The sequence below is a fragment of the Arachis hypogaea genome, chromosome 8 (assembly GCF_003086295.3).
Source record: "Arachis hypogaea cultivar Tifrunner chromosome 8, arahy.Tifrunner.gnm2.J5K5, whole genome shotgun sequence".
NCBI classification, from domain to species: Eukaryota; Viridiplantae; Streptophyta; class Magnoliopsida; order Fabales; family Fabaceae; genus Arachis; species Arachis hypogaea.
In genome coordinates, this window is record NC_092043.1 from 40,152,801 (window position 1) to 40,167,528 (window position 14,728).

Sequence of the window (14,728 nt, forward strand, 5' to 3'; positions counted from 1 at the left end):
AATACTTATCCCTATTTTTTTATATCCTTTATTTTAATGTTTCTTTTTCTCATGTATTTTTTTAATATTTACCACTTCTTAACTACTTATTTCTTGTTTTTAGAAATCAATAAATAAAAATATCTTCCTACACAATAAAAAAGAGATAATAGAGATATGATAATAATCTGAGATAGCTGTTGATGATAATGAAAAAATATATAATAGATAAAAATAAAAATATAATATCGTTTTAATTTTAACTTAAAAATAAATTAATTTTTATTTTATATAATTAATCAAACAGAGCTAATGTCTATGCCCATTGCCCAAGGTCCGAACAGGGAGAAAAGTGTATTTGAAACATCAACAAGGTTTAGGTTTAATTATTTTGTTTTTATAGTTTCACTAAAGTTTTAATTAAATTTTTATATTTTTTTAATTGAGTTTTTACACTACTTTTAATTTTATAATTACTTTCTTTACATATTAAAATATTAAAATTAACATAATATTTTTTCTAAAATACATGCAGTTAAAGATTTAATTAAGTTTTTAATTATAAATATCTTCAATTTGTGAAGAAACATTCCGTTAATTCTAATATTTTTATACTAGAAATGACTTAATAACAAAATTAAAGCAATATAGAGACCTAATTGAAAGAAAAAAAAAGTATAGGAACCTAATTAAAAATTTAGTAAAACTATAAGGACCAACAGAGTAATTAAACCTAAAATTTAATTATTTTGTTATTTGTTATAGTTCTATCAAATTTATAATTAAGTTTTTATATTTTTTTAATAAAATATTTATATTACGGGTAATTTACATAAATAAAATGAGCGAAAGAAGCCTTTACGCAAATACAACATTGGGAAACCGCAGAAGGAAATGCAACAATCCCACACTTATATGTAATCTGCGACACCCTAACACAGATTTCAAATACACGTAATTCGCTAAATCCTGTCGCGGATTACCCTGACATCACATAAATCGCTACACCCTGTAGCGGTTTATGATCAAATGTGCAAAAAGCATAATCCGCTACACCCTGTAGTGGATTATGAGTAGAGTGGCTCACTATAAAAAATCAGGAATACCTATGTGATAGTAACAACTCATGATGCAAAGTGGACGAATTGATACAAAATGTAATCGTCATAAGCAATAAGTCGTAAAAAAATAACTCACCAGACATTAACACTAACAAAAAATAAGTTAACTATATAAGTCATACAAATATTGTCACAAGTTGTTAAAACTAACAGAAAATAAATAAGTCATGATTCATACAATGATAACGGTCGGAACAAACACAATGGGCGCTACTACTGGCCACCATCATCATCATGGTCGGCCCCAAATGGACCAAGTAGGTGCAACCCTGTGCCACATCGAGTCGGAGGCTCACTCTGGTCGCTTGCTGATCTCCGGGTGGAGCATCCTGTAGCCCAACTCCAAATGCAGATGGCGGCGTCCCCCCCATGCCAAACCAAGGGTCCTATGGGTTGTCTGTAGGCTCATTAAGGTCGACCGAAAACTGGGACTCAGGAACCTGGGACGGCACATCTGCTGGCTGTGGCCTGTACTCCGGAGGCTCGGACAGACCACCTAGAATCAGACTCTGGTACTGATGAACGTCGTCACCCCGTATGATCTCAGCGAAATTCACATAGAACTGTGGTCCAGCTAACTGATCGTCCAAATCCATGGTGAAAATAGTGGTAGCAAGATCAGTAAACATCTGCGTGTTACACTCATGCAGTACCTGAGAGCTAGATACGTGAGTAAAAGTTGTACCACCCATACTAGCCTTTGCAGTCCCACCAACGTGAGTGTCAGTAGGGTGACCACGGGACGATCTAGCCTCGTCATCATGGTGGACGGAAGGTGCTCATCCAGCACGAGCAGGCCGTCGTCTAGCACTAGATCGACGAAGGCGATGATCTGCCTGGCCTCCGTCATCACCACCAACCTGCTCCTCTTGCATCATGTCGTCGAGCCAGCGGCACTCGCGACTAGTGGCACGTGTACCAATGCGTCGTCTCTGCTCCACACGTCTGTTATAGGGCATATCTGACGCTGGTACTCTAATGGGCGCCTGCGACGACCCTCTGAGTACAGCATCGTCTGGAACTTGTGTCGGCCTGGGATTTGTGAACGCAATCCCTGATGACATAATCCTATGTGCAACTCGGTACCACCAGTCCAGGTACTCAGCGGATGGACCAGGATCAGCCACTCTCTGGATACTCAACACAAAGCAAACTCGCTCGTCCCAATGCTGATGCCATGTCCTATAGTAAGTTGGGAACCATCTATCTCCACCTTATCATCCTTACTATAAAGATACTCTATGTTCAGAGCTGGCTCAGGCAGATGCTGTATGCCCCCTAGCTGTGGGAAGATCCTGTCTATCTGATGCCACTCAATCACTGCAAACTATATCAGACTAGTGACCGTACGCTATAACCGACTGTGTCAACAGAAGCATCATAATATATGCACATGCATATATGAGCACGGTCTTCTCGGAAGCATCAGTCAGTAACACCCTGAACCGCTCATGGAACCATGTGAAGTGGATCGTGTATAACTTTCTCTTATCCAGTGGCAGAAGATCACCAAATAACTATTGGAATCACTCCTATGCTGATCTGGCCCCTCAATGTGCAGGTGGAAGTCAGTCATGCACCCAGAAATAGTGTGGCCATCCACAGGCAGCCCCAACTGATATGCCACATTCTGGAGCGTGATAGTACACTCTCTGAATGGCATATAAAACTGTGGGTCTCAAGCCGCCACCTCTCGATAAATGCATTGACCAAAGGCTCATCCAACCAGAACCAATGCGCGTTGAGCCTAGCCAGGTGGTACAATCCAACCCTCTCCAAGTAAGGTATGGTCCTATCATGTAACGACATATTCTGTTGCCTACAGACGCTATAAATACATCGGGTTGGCTGCATATTCAGAAATAAAGAACACCTGCTTAATTTCTAACAATGACATCACCAAACCATAGCTTATGTTTCAAGTGTTAAACTACATAGGTTTTAAAATTACTAATTTACTATCCACAACTTAAATTCCAAATTCTCTATATTTAATTTTAAATTTTAAATTTCAAAGTTTAAATTTCAAATTTTCATTTTCAAACCCAAAGCTAAACTAAGTCTCTATCTTTCTAATTAATAAATAACTTCCTTAATATTAAATAAAATATACAGATATTATCCAATTGAAAGAAAATAAAGAGACTTACCTCTTCATTGATGGTTCCGGCTACGTGAGCAACGCCGTCGAGCCAGTACAACCGCCTTTCATCTTCTATTGTTCCACTGCTCCAACAATATCCTCTCCCTTCTCTCTACTTTCTCTCTCTAAGTTTCTTTTCCACTCTCCTCAAATGGAATCCGCTACAGTCTCACGTGGTTTTTATAGTGAGCCACTCTACTCATAATCCGCTACAGGGTATAGCGGATTATGCTTTCTGCACATTTGGTCATAAACCGCTACAGGGTGTAGCGGTTTATATGATGTCAGGCTCTCAGCGTAATTCGCAACAGGGTGTAGCGGATTACGTGTATTTGGAATCCGCATTAGAGTGTTGCAGATTACATATAAGTGGGATTGTTGCATTTTCGTCTACAATTTTTCAATGTTGTATTTGCGCAAGGATTTCTTTCACTCATTTTATTTATGTAAATTTCCCTTATATTACTTTTAATTTTATATTAAGGTATTTTTTATAAAAAATTATTAAAATTAACAAAATATTTTTCTTAAAAAATATGTAATAAAAATCTAATTAAATTTTTTATTATGTATATTTTTAATTTATAAAAAAGTATTTCATTAATTCTGACATTTTTACAATAACAACTTAATTATAAAATTAAAAATAATATAAAATTCAATTAAAAAAATATAGAGACCTAATTATAAATTTAGCAAAACTATAATAATAATAATAATAATAATAATAATAATAATAATAATAATAATAATAATAATAATAATAATAAGATTTAATTATTTTATCAATTTTTATAGTTTCATTGAATTTTTAATTGGATTTATATATTTTTTTTTCAATTAGATCTCTATATTATTTATTAATTTGTTTCAATTAAGTCTCTACCGGCAAAAAAACGTCTAATGTAACAAAATATTTTGTTAAAAAATAAATATTCTAAAGTTAGAGTAGAAGACCACCATGAACTCTACACATGCGTTGCGTTTTTTTGCTTGTGAAGCTACCATTAAAAATAAATATACGAAATTGTAATCTATAAAAAAGATTGATGACTTAATTTGATGTGATTTTATTTGTTCTTGTTGTTTTGAGGAATTTTTTTATTCACTTGATTAAATTTTTTGAAATAGTTTTGTATTTTTTGTTTGACGTGGAAGAACAAATAGCAAGAGAAAAAAAATTAGTGACAAATAACTTTAGAAATAAAACTCGGTCAAAAGAAGGTGATTCCCATGATTGAAGATTATCTGGTTTTAGATAAAGCTAAAGAAGTGAAGAAATTCAATAAATCAGAGGTTAAAAAATGATATTTGCGATCAATAAAAAAATACAAATAAAAGTATATGAAAGAAAAAAAGATTATATATGCAAAATATGAAGAATAAGAAGCATAAAAAAAATAAGTCAAAATAGAAAATGGAGATGAAAATAGAGATGAAGATGGAGATGAATGTAAAGGTGAAAGATAAAGAGAGTACAGTTGCTGTTTTCTGATAGAAATTGTTCCATCCTGAGTGCGCCGAGGTGTGTATTCTTCAGTTGGGCACTGGGATCACAGACTGAGCTATACGTCGTCCAGGCGCAACGGTGTGGTTTGACCTCGGCCATCTTAAACACGGCGGCGGGAGCACCTGCAAAAAGCACTCCGACGCTCAAGTAAGTATTTGAGTAAAGAGAGAAAAGAGTAATAAAGTGAGAACGACTTCTGTAACCTGTCTTTTGTGGGTTGTGTAGCCTGGTATATATAGGCGACTGGTACGTTGATGTGAGCTTTGTTTGCTCCGAGATATTTGGTAAGTGCCGTTGTTGATATCCTTGATTTGTGATCGTGTTTTAGTAGTGGCTTCCTGTTTGTGAGTAACGGTTAGAGGATAATGCTGATGTGTGAATAACTTGGTTGGGAATTTTCGGCCATTTCTGGGCTTAATGATCGGTCCTTCAGTTGTGATCTCTGCCGAGTCTATTGGGGTACACATCATAGCCCCCAAGCTCAGCTAGCAATGCATCGGAGTGGTAGGCGAGCTTTTGACTTAGAGCTGACTTTTTTTTTTTTTGGAGAATTTGTGAAGACTTTGGTGAGACTCATACTTCTCGTAAAACGTGTCCCCCTTTTAATGCGCTTCTTTCACGTTTGGGTTTTTCGATGCGGTTTTAATGGTTGTGGGTTTGGTTACCCACTAAGTTAGTGGGCTAGTAATGATATCTTCCGATTGTTTTTGGAAATTACATTTTGCTGCTTCGAATTCTTCTTGGCGGACCATGTCTTCTAGAGGTTTGTTTCTTTCCTGAGGTTATTTTTCGCTTGCTCTGTTCTTCTGTTTTTTGTTTACTTTCGAAATGGTGAGGGAGAAAGAAAAGGAAAAGACTGTTGAAGAGAATAAAACTGACCTTTATTACTGGGTGCATGACGACGTGAGGACTCGTTCGTCGTCTTTTGTTAGCGCTAACGCCGTTAGTGGGCTTCGAGCTTTGAATGTTGTGAGGGAGGATTCAGGTGCGGTCGTTGAGTTTCTTCCTTGTTCCAGTGAGGATAGGGTTTGTGAGAGAAGGGGGATTGGCGGTATTTTTATTTTTATACTCCTGTTCTCATTGAGCTTCGTGTTAAGTTTCCATTTTCTGACTTTGAATGTGATGTTCTGACTCAGTTGAACTGCGCGCCCTCGCAATTGCATCCTAATTCGTGGGCATTCTTGTGCGCCTTTGAATGTTTGACGAGTTTTCTTTCTGTTCCTTGCTCTCTTGCTGTGCTTTTTTCTTTGTTTCAAGCGAAAGGGGTGGGTAGGGGTATGTGGGTGTGTTTGAGTAGTTTCCCTGGTCGTTCCCTCTTTCTTCTTTATAAGTCCTCTTTTAAAAATTTCAAGTCTTTATTTGTGAAAGTGCGTTCTGTGGAGTCTGAGTATCCATTCTACCTTGATGATGAGTTAATAGAGAGGTTTCCGTTGTATTGGTGTTCGGAGCCTTGTCAAATACTTGAGGCTGTTGAGCGAAGTGAGGAGGAGGAAGGGTTGGTAGATTTCTTGGTAGAGACTTTTGCTGAAGGGTTATGTTTGTCTATACCCGATATTCTTCGTTATTACGATTCAGGGGATGAGGAAGGTTTGAAAACGTATATAGGTAATTTTGTTTTGCTTGTGTGCGTTGCTCTTTATATTGTCGGTTTATTCTGACCCTTTGTTTTTAACCAGGTGGACGAGTTCCTAACCTTGATCCTTCATGTTTCCAGTCTTTTCTTAAGAGAAAAAAAGGAGAAGTTCAGTGATGCTTCCGAGGCTGGGAGAGAGGGGGGAGGTGATGTTGCTCATTCCATTTTTCAGCCGGCCTCTTCTTTTAAGAGAAAGAGGGATGTTGCTGAGAAATCTGTGGAGGTGATTTCTGAAGGCGATAAAGAGGTTGCTGGGGGTAGTAAGTTATCGTTTGGCAAGCAGCGGGGGTTGCATGGTTTTGTTTCTGGTGCGAGTTCTCATTCCCTTTGGAGTGAGCAGTTCGATTTTGCTGGACTTTCTGAACGTGCATCACAGTATCCGGGAGATATGCTCATGACTCGCCGGGCCGGTGTTGAAGAGCTTGGGAAATTTGTTCAGGTTGATTTTTTGTTTTGCTTTAGTATATTTTGTATTTGCTCTGTTCTATCTCACGTCGGGTTTGTTTTGGTAGGTCGTTGCAGCTCGTTTGTTGTGTGTTGGTCGCACAACCGAGCTTATTGGTGCCGAGCAGCAGGCAGTGGTGAATAAGATTGCTGCGACAGAAAATGCATATAAAGATAGGATTGCTAGGCTAGAAGAAGCTCTGAAGGAAAAAGGAGAAGCTCTTGCTGATGCTGAAACGAAATTGAAGGAGGCGTTGGAGGAGGTCGGCCGTTTGCAAGGTCAAATTTGGTCGTTACAGGTTGAAGTTCAAGAGAGCGACCTTGCTAAAGATCGACTTACTTCTCGTGTCCATGAGCTAGAGGAGAACGGGATGGAGATGTTCTCCTATGGTTTTGAACGTGCCGTTAGTCAAATTGCCGTGTTTGTTCCAGAATTTGATAGTAGTAAGCTAGATGTGACTAAAATAGTGGTAGATGGGAAGTTAGTTGTAGATGGCACTGTGGAGGAACATGATGAGACTGTTCCTCCTTCTTAGTTTATTTTATTTTGTTTATGGCTCTTTGACTGTTTGGCGTTGTTGACCGAGTTCTGGTCATTTTATTTTGTTTGAACTTTGGATGGTGTTTGTTTTGGCCGAGGTTAGGCCGGGCTGACGATATTGCACCTTTTGGGTTTATTAATATATGCTATGTTTATAGGAATCAAGATTGTTTAAGAAGGTAGTCATTGACGTTTATTTGAATGAGTTGGGCATCCGGCCTCATTAAAACCCTCCTTAGGCAAAAACCCTTTTTTTTTGGGAGAAAAGCTCTAAGGGAAAAAAAGAGTACCTTCATCCGCTGTTGGTACATATCATGATCTATAAACTTTTAATGAAGAGACATTCCAATTCCCTGGTATTGTATTGCCTTGCAGTGTTTGAAGTTGGTAAGCCCCCAATCCGAGTACTTTTGCTATCTGGAAAGGTCCTTCCCAATTTGCGGCGAGTTTGCCGTGTGTGGGAGGTCATCTTGCTTCTTCTGTTCACCTGAGTACAAGATCTCCAGTTGTGAATGTCCTCGGATATACTCTTTTATTGTGCTTTCTCTCGGCTAATTGTTTTTTTGTTCTTTGTTTGATAGCGGCGACCTCCCTTTCTTCTTCAGTTAGATCGAGCTCGGCATTTCTTCTATTCACGTTTTGTTGTTCATTATATAGTTTGGTTCTCAAAGTTAGAATGCCGACTTCAACGGGAATTAATGCTTCAGACCCGTAGACTAATTTGAAGGGTGTTTCCCCCGTGGTACTTTGTATTGTTGTATTGTAGTTCCATAGTACTTCCGGGATGAGGTCTGCCCATTCTCCCTTTGCGCTATTGAGTTTTCACTTTATAGCCTATAATATAACTCGGTTAGTAGCCTTGGCTTATCCGTTAGTTTGCGGGTATTCCACCGAGCTAAAATGATGATGTATATTAAAATTCTTTAGAAATGAACCGAGCTTACTGTCTGTAAATTGTCTACCATTATCAAATGTTATTTCTCTTGGTATTCCAAACCGGCATATAATGTTTTTCCATATAAAAGATCGTACCTTTTCGGCCGTTATTCTTGCTAATGGTTGAGCTTCTATCCATTTTGAAAAATAGTCTATTGCTACCAAAAGAAATTTTACCTGGCCTGGAGCTACTGGAAATGGGCCGAGGATGTCGAGTCCCCATCTATGGAATGGCCAGCTTACCTCCATGCTGTGTAATACCTCGGCCGGCTTTGTAGATATAGCTGAGTGTCTCTGACAGTTGTCACAAGTCTTTACTTTTGTTATGCAATCTTGCTTCAAGGTCGGCCAGTAGTATCCTGTTCGGACAATCTTGGCGGCAAGGGATCGGCCTCCTATGTGGTTTCCGCATACCCCCTCGTGGATTTCGTCCATTACCTCTTTTGCCTCCTAAATAGGCATTTCAGCAATGGTTGTAAGAAACCGCGCCTGTATAGTTCTCCTGCCACGTTTGTGTAAAGGCTGGCCCTTCTTCTGATGTTTTGTGGGTTGAGCTCATCTTTGGGTATGGTACCTGTATTGATGTATTCAAGGAAAGGAGTTCTCCAATCTTGGAGGTGAGTAATGTTTGTAACTGATAATGGTTCGATGCTAGGCTTTTCAAGTGTGAGTTGGGATAACGTTGATATTTGTGTGTCTGCCCTAGTGGCGGCGAGTTTGGATAAGATATCTGCTCTAAAATTTTTCTCTCTATTTACGTGCAATATGATAAATGAATTGAATTTTGAAATAAGATACTTTGCCATGAGCCAATATCGCTCTAGTAAAGGATCTTTTACCTGAAATTCTCCTCGGATTTGTTGCACCACTAGGAGGGAGTCGCAATGTGCTGTCAGGCTTCGAACTTCAAGGTTCAGGGCGAGCTTGAGTCCCGTTATGAGGGCCTCATACTCTGCCTGGTTATTGCTTGCCGGGAAGTTGAATTGGAGGGATTGTTTGGCTATTACTTCGTCTCCTTCTTTCAGAATTATACCAGCCCCATTTCCTCTTCGGCTAGACGCTCCGTCCACATGTAATTCCCACGGCCTGTTGTTCTTGTCAGGGTTAGCTCGAAAATGAAATCTGCAAGGATCTGTGCCTTTAGGGCCGACCTTGATTGAAACTGGATGTCAAATTCTGAAAGTTCTATGGACCATTTGATCATGCGTCCGGCGAGCTCTGGTTTTGTTAGTATCTGCCTTAGCGGTTGGTTCGTCCTTACTATTATCGTGTGGCTTTGGAAGTATGGTCTTAGTCTTCTTGCTGTTATTACTAGCGCCAGGGCCAGCTGTTCAACTTTTGGGTATTTTTGCTCTGTTGGTTGCATAACTCTGCTAACGAAGCATACTGGTTGTTGTACTTTTCCTGCTTCAGTGACAAGAGCCGAGCTTATAGAATAATTAGAAACTGACAAGTATAAGTATAGAGGTTTACCGACTTCTGGTTTTTGTAGTACTGGTGGTGATGATAGAGTGGTTTTAAGTTCTCCAAATGCTTTCTCGCAATCCTCGGTCCATTGGAATTTCTTGGCCTTTGATATAGTTTGGAAGAAATGGTATGATCGGCTTGATACTGCTGGTAAAAATCTAGATAATGCCGCTATTCTTCCTGCCAGTTGTTGTACTTCTTTCTTCGTTTTAGGGCTCGTCATATGAAGTATTGCCCTGCATTTTTCATGGTTTGCTTCAATTCCGCGTGAGGTCAACATGAACCCGAGGAATTTGCCCCCCTGTACTCCGAAAGCACACTTCTCTGGGTTGAGTCTCATGTTGTATATTCGGATTTGCTCGAATATCTCCTTGAGATCGTCACAGTGCGACATCCCTTGGGCTGTCTTGGCGACCATATCATCCACGTAGATCTCCATATTCTGACCTATTTGTTGTGGAATACTTTATCCATCAGTCGTTGGTAGGTTGCACCTGCATTCTTTAGGCCAAATGGCATTACTTTATAACAAAAATTTCCATGTTTGGTTATAAATGCTGTTTTGCTTTGGTCTTCTGGATGCATAAGGATCTGGTTGTAGCCAGAGTATGCATCCATGAAGCTTAAGCTTTTGAAACCTGATGCATTGTCTATAAGCTTATCGATGCAAGGTAGGGGGTAAGCAACCTTAGGACATGCTTTGTTTAAATCTGTAAAGTCGACGCACATGCGCCATTTACCTGAGTTCTTTCTTACCATTACCACGTTTGATAACCATGTTGTGAATCGAATCTCTTTGATGAAATTATCTTTAAGGAGCTTTCCAGTTTCTTCTAGGGCCGCTTTTGATTTCTCTGCTCTGAGGTTCCTTTTCTTTTGAGCTATAGGTCAGGCAGAGCTATTCGTGGCGAGCTTATGACATATGATATTAGGGTTTATGCCGGGCATGTCCGCTGGGGTCCATGAAAATAGGTCGGCGTTGTCTTTCAGTACTTTTATGAGTTCCGATCTTTCTTCTCCTTGTAGTGCTTGGCCGATGTATGTGACCTGTCCTGGCTTTGCTGTCAATGAGACTTTCTGGAGCTCATCTGCCGAGTGAGGTCTTTCTTTAGTGTCTTCCCTTGGGTCGAGTTCTGCGAGGGATAGTACCTCATGTGTGTTGTGAATGTCTCCAACCTGTTGTTGGTGTTCTTTTCCCGAGGCCGCTCTTTTTAGACTTGCATTGTAACATTGCCGAGCTTGTTGTCGGTCTGAGTGGAGTGTCACTATACTTCCGTCCTGTGCCTGAAACTTAACACATAGATGATAAGTGGATACTACTGCTCTGAACATGTTCAGAGCAGGTCTTCCGAGGATAACGTTGTAAGGACTGGGGCAGTCAACTATCAGGTATTGTAAGTCAATAGTTTTTGATAATGAGTTCTCTCCTAGGGTTGTTTTTAGCCATATGTATCCTTTGATTGGGACCCTTTCCCCGGAGAAACCTACTAGCTCCCCGGACGAGGGTTGCACAAGTTTTTCGGATAATTTCATTTTTAAAAAGGTAGAATAGAAAAGTACATCTGCACTACTACCTGGGTCCAGGAGGACTTTTCTTACCAATAGTTTGCCTGTTTGGACAGATATTACCACTGGGTCGTCTAAGTTCGGTGCTGCCGAGCTGATGTTCGCCTGGCTGAAGGTGATTTGGAGGTCGGGTTTGTCTTTGTTGTTTGGCGGCGTGGCTCCTTCGATTGCCAGCATTGCTCGGTAGCTTCGCTTTCATGCTGAGGTCGTTTCTCCTCCTCCGGCAAATCCTCCGGATATGCAATTTATGATGGCCTTTGGTGGTGTATTGTGTGGCCATTTGTTGTCTTCTTTACTTTTCGAGGTCTGTCGATAGTCATTTCGGTCTCTGCTGTTGTCTTTATGCTTTCTTCCTTCAATATATTTGTCTAGGAGGCCTTGTCGAGCTAATCTTTCCAGCAGATCCTTAGCTATTACACACTCGTCGGTTGTGTGTCCGTATTTTTGGTGGAAGGCGCAATGTTTACTTCGGTCGACAAATCGTTGGTCTTGGTAGCTCCCCGCTCTTACTGGTGGTTTTATGATCTTAGCGTTGAGTATTTCTTTGATTATCTTCTCCCTCTTGGTGTTGAACCTCGTATAATTGTCAAACTTTGGGGTAAGCTTGAATGGTTTCCTAGGATCTTTGTTGTCGTTCGACCTTATTGTTCGGCTTTCTTCCCCCTTGGGTTGCCTTCGTTTTGCTTTTTCGGCCTCACAGAGTTCTTCAATCTCTATTTGTCCGGCCGCGCTTTCTCGGAATTCTTCCAAGGTTTTTGGTTTTGTTACTGCAATTGTTTCTCTGAATTTTCCGGGCTTGAGGCCGGCTTTCAAAGCATGCAGGTGGACGGCGGGATCTAGATCGGGAATCTCCATTGTTGCTTCCGCAAATCTGGTAAGATAGTCCTTCAGGCTTTCTTGGGGACCTTGGCGAATGGTGCCGAGGTAGTCTGATCCGTGTACATATATCCGTGCTGCAGCAAAGTAATCTATGAAGAATTTTGCCAATTCCTCGAAAGAAGAGATTGATCCTTTTGGTAGTTTTGAAAACCAAAGGAGAGCTGCGCTATCAAGGTAAGTAGGGAAGGCTCTGCAAAGAACAGGTTCGTTATTAGGGCCATTAAAGAACATCATAGATTGAAATTTCTTAATATGAGTCCGGGGGTCACCAATCCCCTTATATGGCTCGAATGAAGAAGGTAGTTTAAAATGTGTTGGCATCTGGTAATTGGTTATCTCTTCAGAAAACGGATTGTCCAAGGTCAGTTTCTCCCTCGGTGGGTCAATACTCAATAGGTCTGCATTGCTTTTTCCTCTGTATCCGTCATCCTCATGCTTGCCAGAAGTGCTTTGAGTGGATAATTTGGCAAGCCTTTTGACTTCTGTCTGCAGCTCGATCATCTGGGCCATAAGTTCGGCCTGAGTGGGCTAATGAACTCCATTATCCGTCATTTGTGGGGATTGGGAAATCCTGCGTGGAAAGAAAATACAGTGCTATATATAAAAGAAAGTGGGGTTAATGTAACTTCGGGCCCCACAGTGGGCGCCAAATGTTCCGTCCTGAGTGCGCCGAGGTGTGTATTCTTCAGTTGGGCACTGGGATCACAGACTGAGCTATACGTCGTCCAGGCGCAACGGTGTGGTTTGACCTCGGCCCTCTGAAACACGGCGGCGGGAGCACCTGCAAAAAGCACTCCGACGCTAAAGTAAGTATTTGAGTAAAGAGAGAAAAGAGTAATAAAGTGAGAATGACTTCTGTAACCTGTCTTTTGTGGGTTGTGTAGCCTGGTATATATAGGTGACTGGTACGTTGATGTGAGCTTTGTTTGCTCCGAGATATTTGGTAAGTGCCGTTGTTGATATCCTTGATTTGTGATCGTGTTTTGGTAGTGGCTTCCTGTTTGTGAGTAACGGTTAGAGGATAATGCAGATGTGTGAATGACTTGGTTGGAAATTTTCGGCCGTTTCTAGACTTAATGATCGGTCCTTCAGTTGTGATCTCTGCCGAGTCTATTGGAGTACACATCAGAAATATAAGTGTTTTCTTTTTTTGAGGTTGGAGTTCTTTTATATTGAGCAATCCGAAAAGAGAAAAAAAGTTCTTTAATTTAGATCTATATATCTATGTGTTATCTTAGAGACCGTAGAAGAAGAGAAATGAAAAGGAGAGGAATTTTTGATTCAGATGAATCATATTATAAGTATAAAATATGGATAAATAAGTAAATTCAAAGTTTAGTAATATTTTTTTTTGACGTTTAATGTCAATTGTGATTTAATTAAAAAAATTAAATGATATAAAAATTTAAATAAAAAATATAAAAATTCAATTAAAAGTTTAGTAAAATTATGAAGATTTGTAGAATAATTAAACATAATAATAATAATTTTTGCTAACCAATATTCTGATCACACAGATAATTGAGTTAGGATATAAATTACTGAAATAAAAAATTCGAATTTTATTGATAATAGTCTCATGTGTTAGAAAATCAAAGTTTTTTATTTTTAAATTTTAATACAATAAATAAGTTAAAAATTCTTTAAAAAATCATTTAATAACCTCAATAACAATAATAAAGTTGAATAGCGGATGCATATAATTTTTTGAAAGAAAGCATAAGTGCATAATATGTAAAATTTGATTTGTTATAAACTTATAACATAATTAAAAGATCAAATAATTTTACGATATGTCATTTGTAATAGTAGAAGCTTTTAATTTTTAATATAATTGTTACAATCCAGTACTATATAGACTACTTTTAACGTTTTCGGCATAGCTAGTGATGTTTAATCCAATCCCTTCTAATTTTTTTAGGTAGTGTTTGGTGAAGAGATAGAGACTAAAAAATTGAGATTGAAATAAATTTTAGTATTTTATTTGGTGTAAAATAAAAAACAGAAATTGAAACAAGAATAAAATTAAAATTAATTAATTAAAATGAGAGTATTTTAGGTAATAAAATGTTATTAAAGTTTCAGTCTTTATTTCTAAAAATTTCAGTCTCCTGTGTCTCCACTTTTTGGAGATACTAAAATACTGAAATTTTAAAAATAGAGACAAAAATTTTAGTACCAATCTCTGAGCCAACAAACATTATATTGAGTCTCAATCTTTCAATTTCAGTCTTAGTACCTTAAAATAAACGGCACGCTACTTAATAGTTAAAAAGAAACTAATAAATACATAAATAAAAAATAAAAAAAATATATTTTTGGCAAAATAAAAAATAAAAAATATATTTTTGGCATATTATTTAATTTGATATTGTATTGTTAATTTGTTATTGCATCTCCTTTTTATTAATATTTTAAATTTGTTTACACGTTGAAAAATATTAAGTAATTAATGCATTTCTTATATTTATCTTGTATTTAAATTAATATTAACTTTTTTTATCTTTTA

At 38.5% G+C, this 14,728-nt stretch overlaps 1 protein-coding gene across 1 annotated transcript; it reads right to left on the reverse strand.

The window, feature by feature from the left end:
* Nucleotides 1–11,535: 11,535 nt before the first annotated feature.
* LOC112705367 (uncharacterized) lies at nucleotides 11,536–12,729 on the reverse strand. Its single transcript, XM_025756202.1, has one exon. It carries the CDS (start codon nucleotides 12,727–12,729, stop codon nucleotides 11,536–11,538), a length of 1,194 nt encoding a protein of 397 aa, XP_025611987.1.
* Between the last annotated feature and the right edge of the window lie 1,999 nt (nucleotides 12,730–14,728).

What these genes read in the sequence shown, in the direction of transcription:
- LOC112705367 (XM_025756202.1), bottom strand. Translation starts at nt 12,729, where the DNA reads ATGGCCCAGATGATCGAGCTGCAGACAGAAGTCAAAAGGCTTGCCAAA.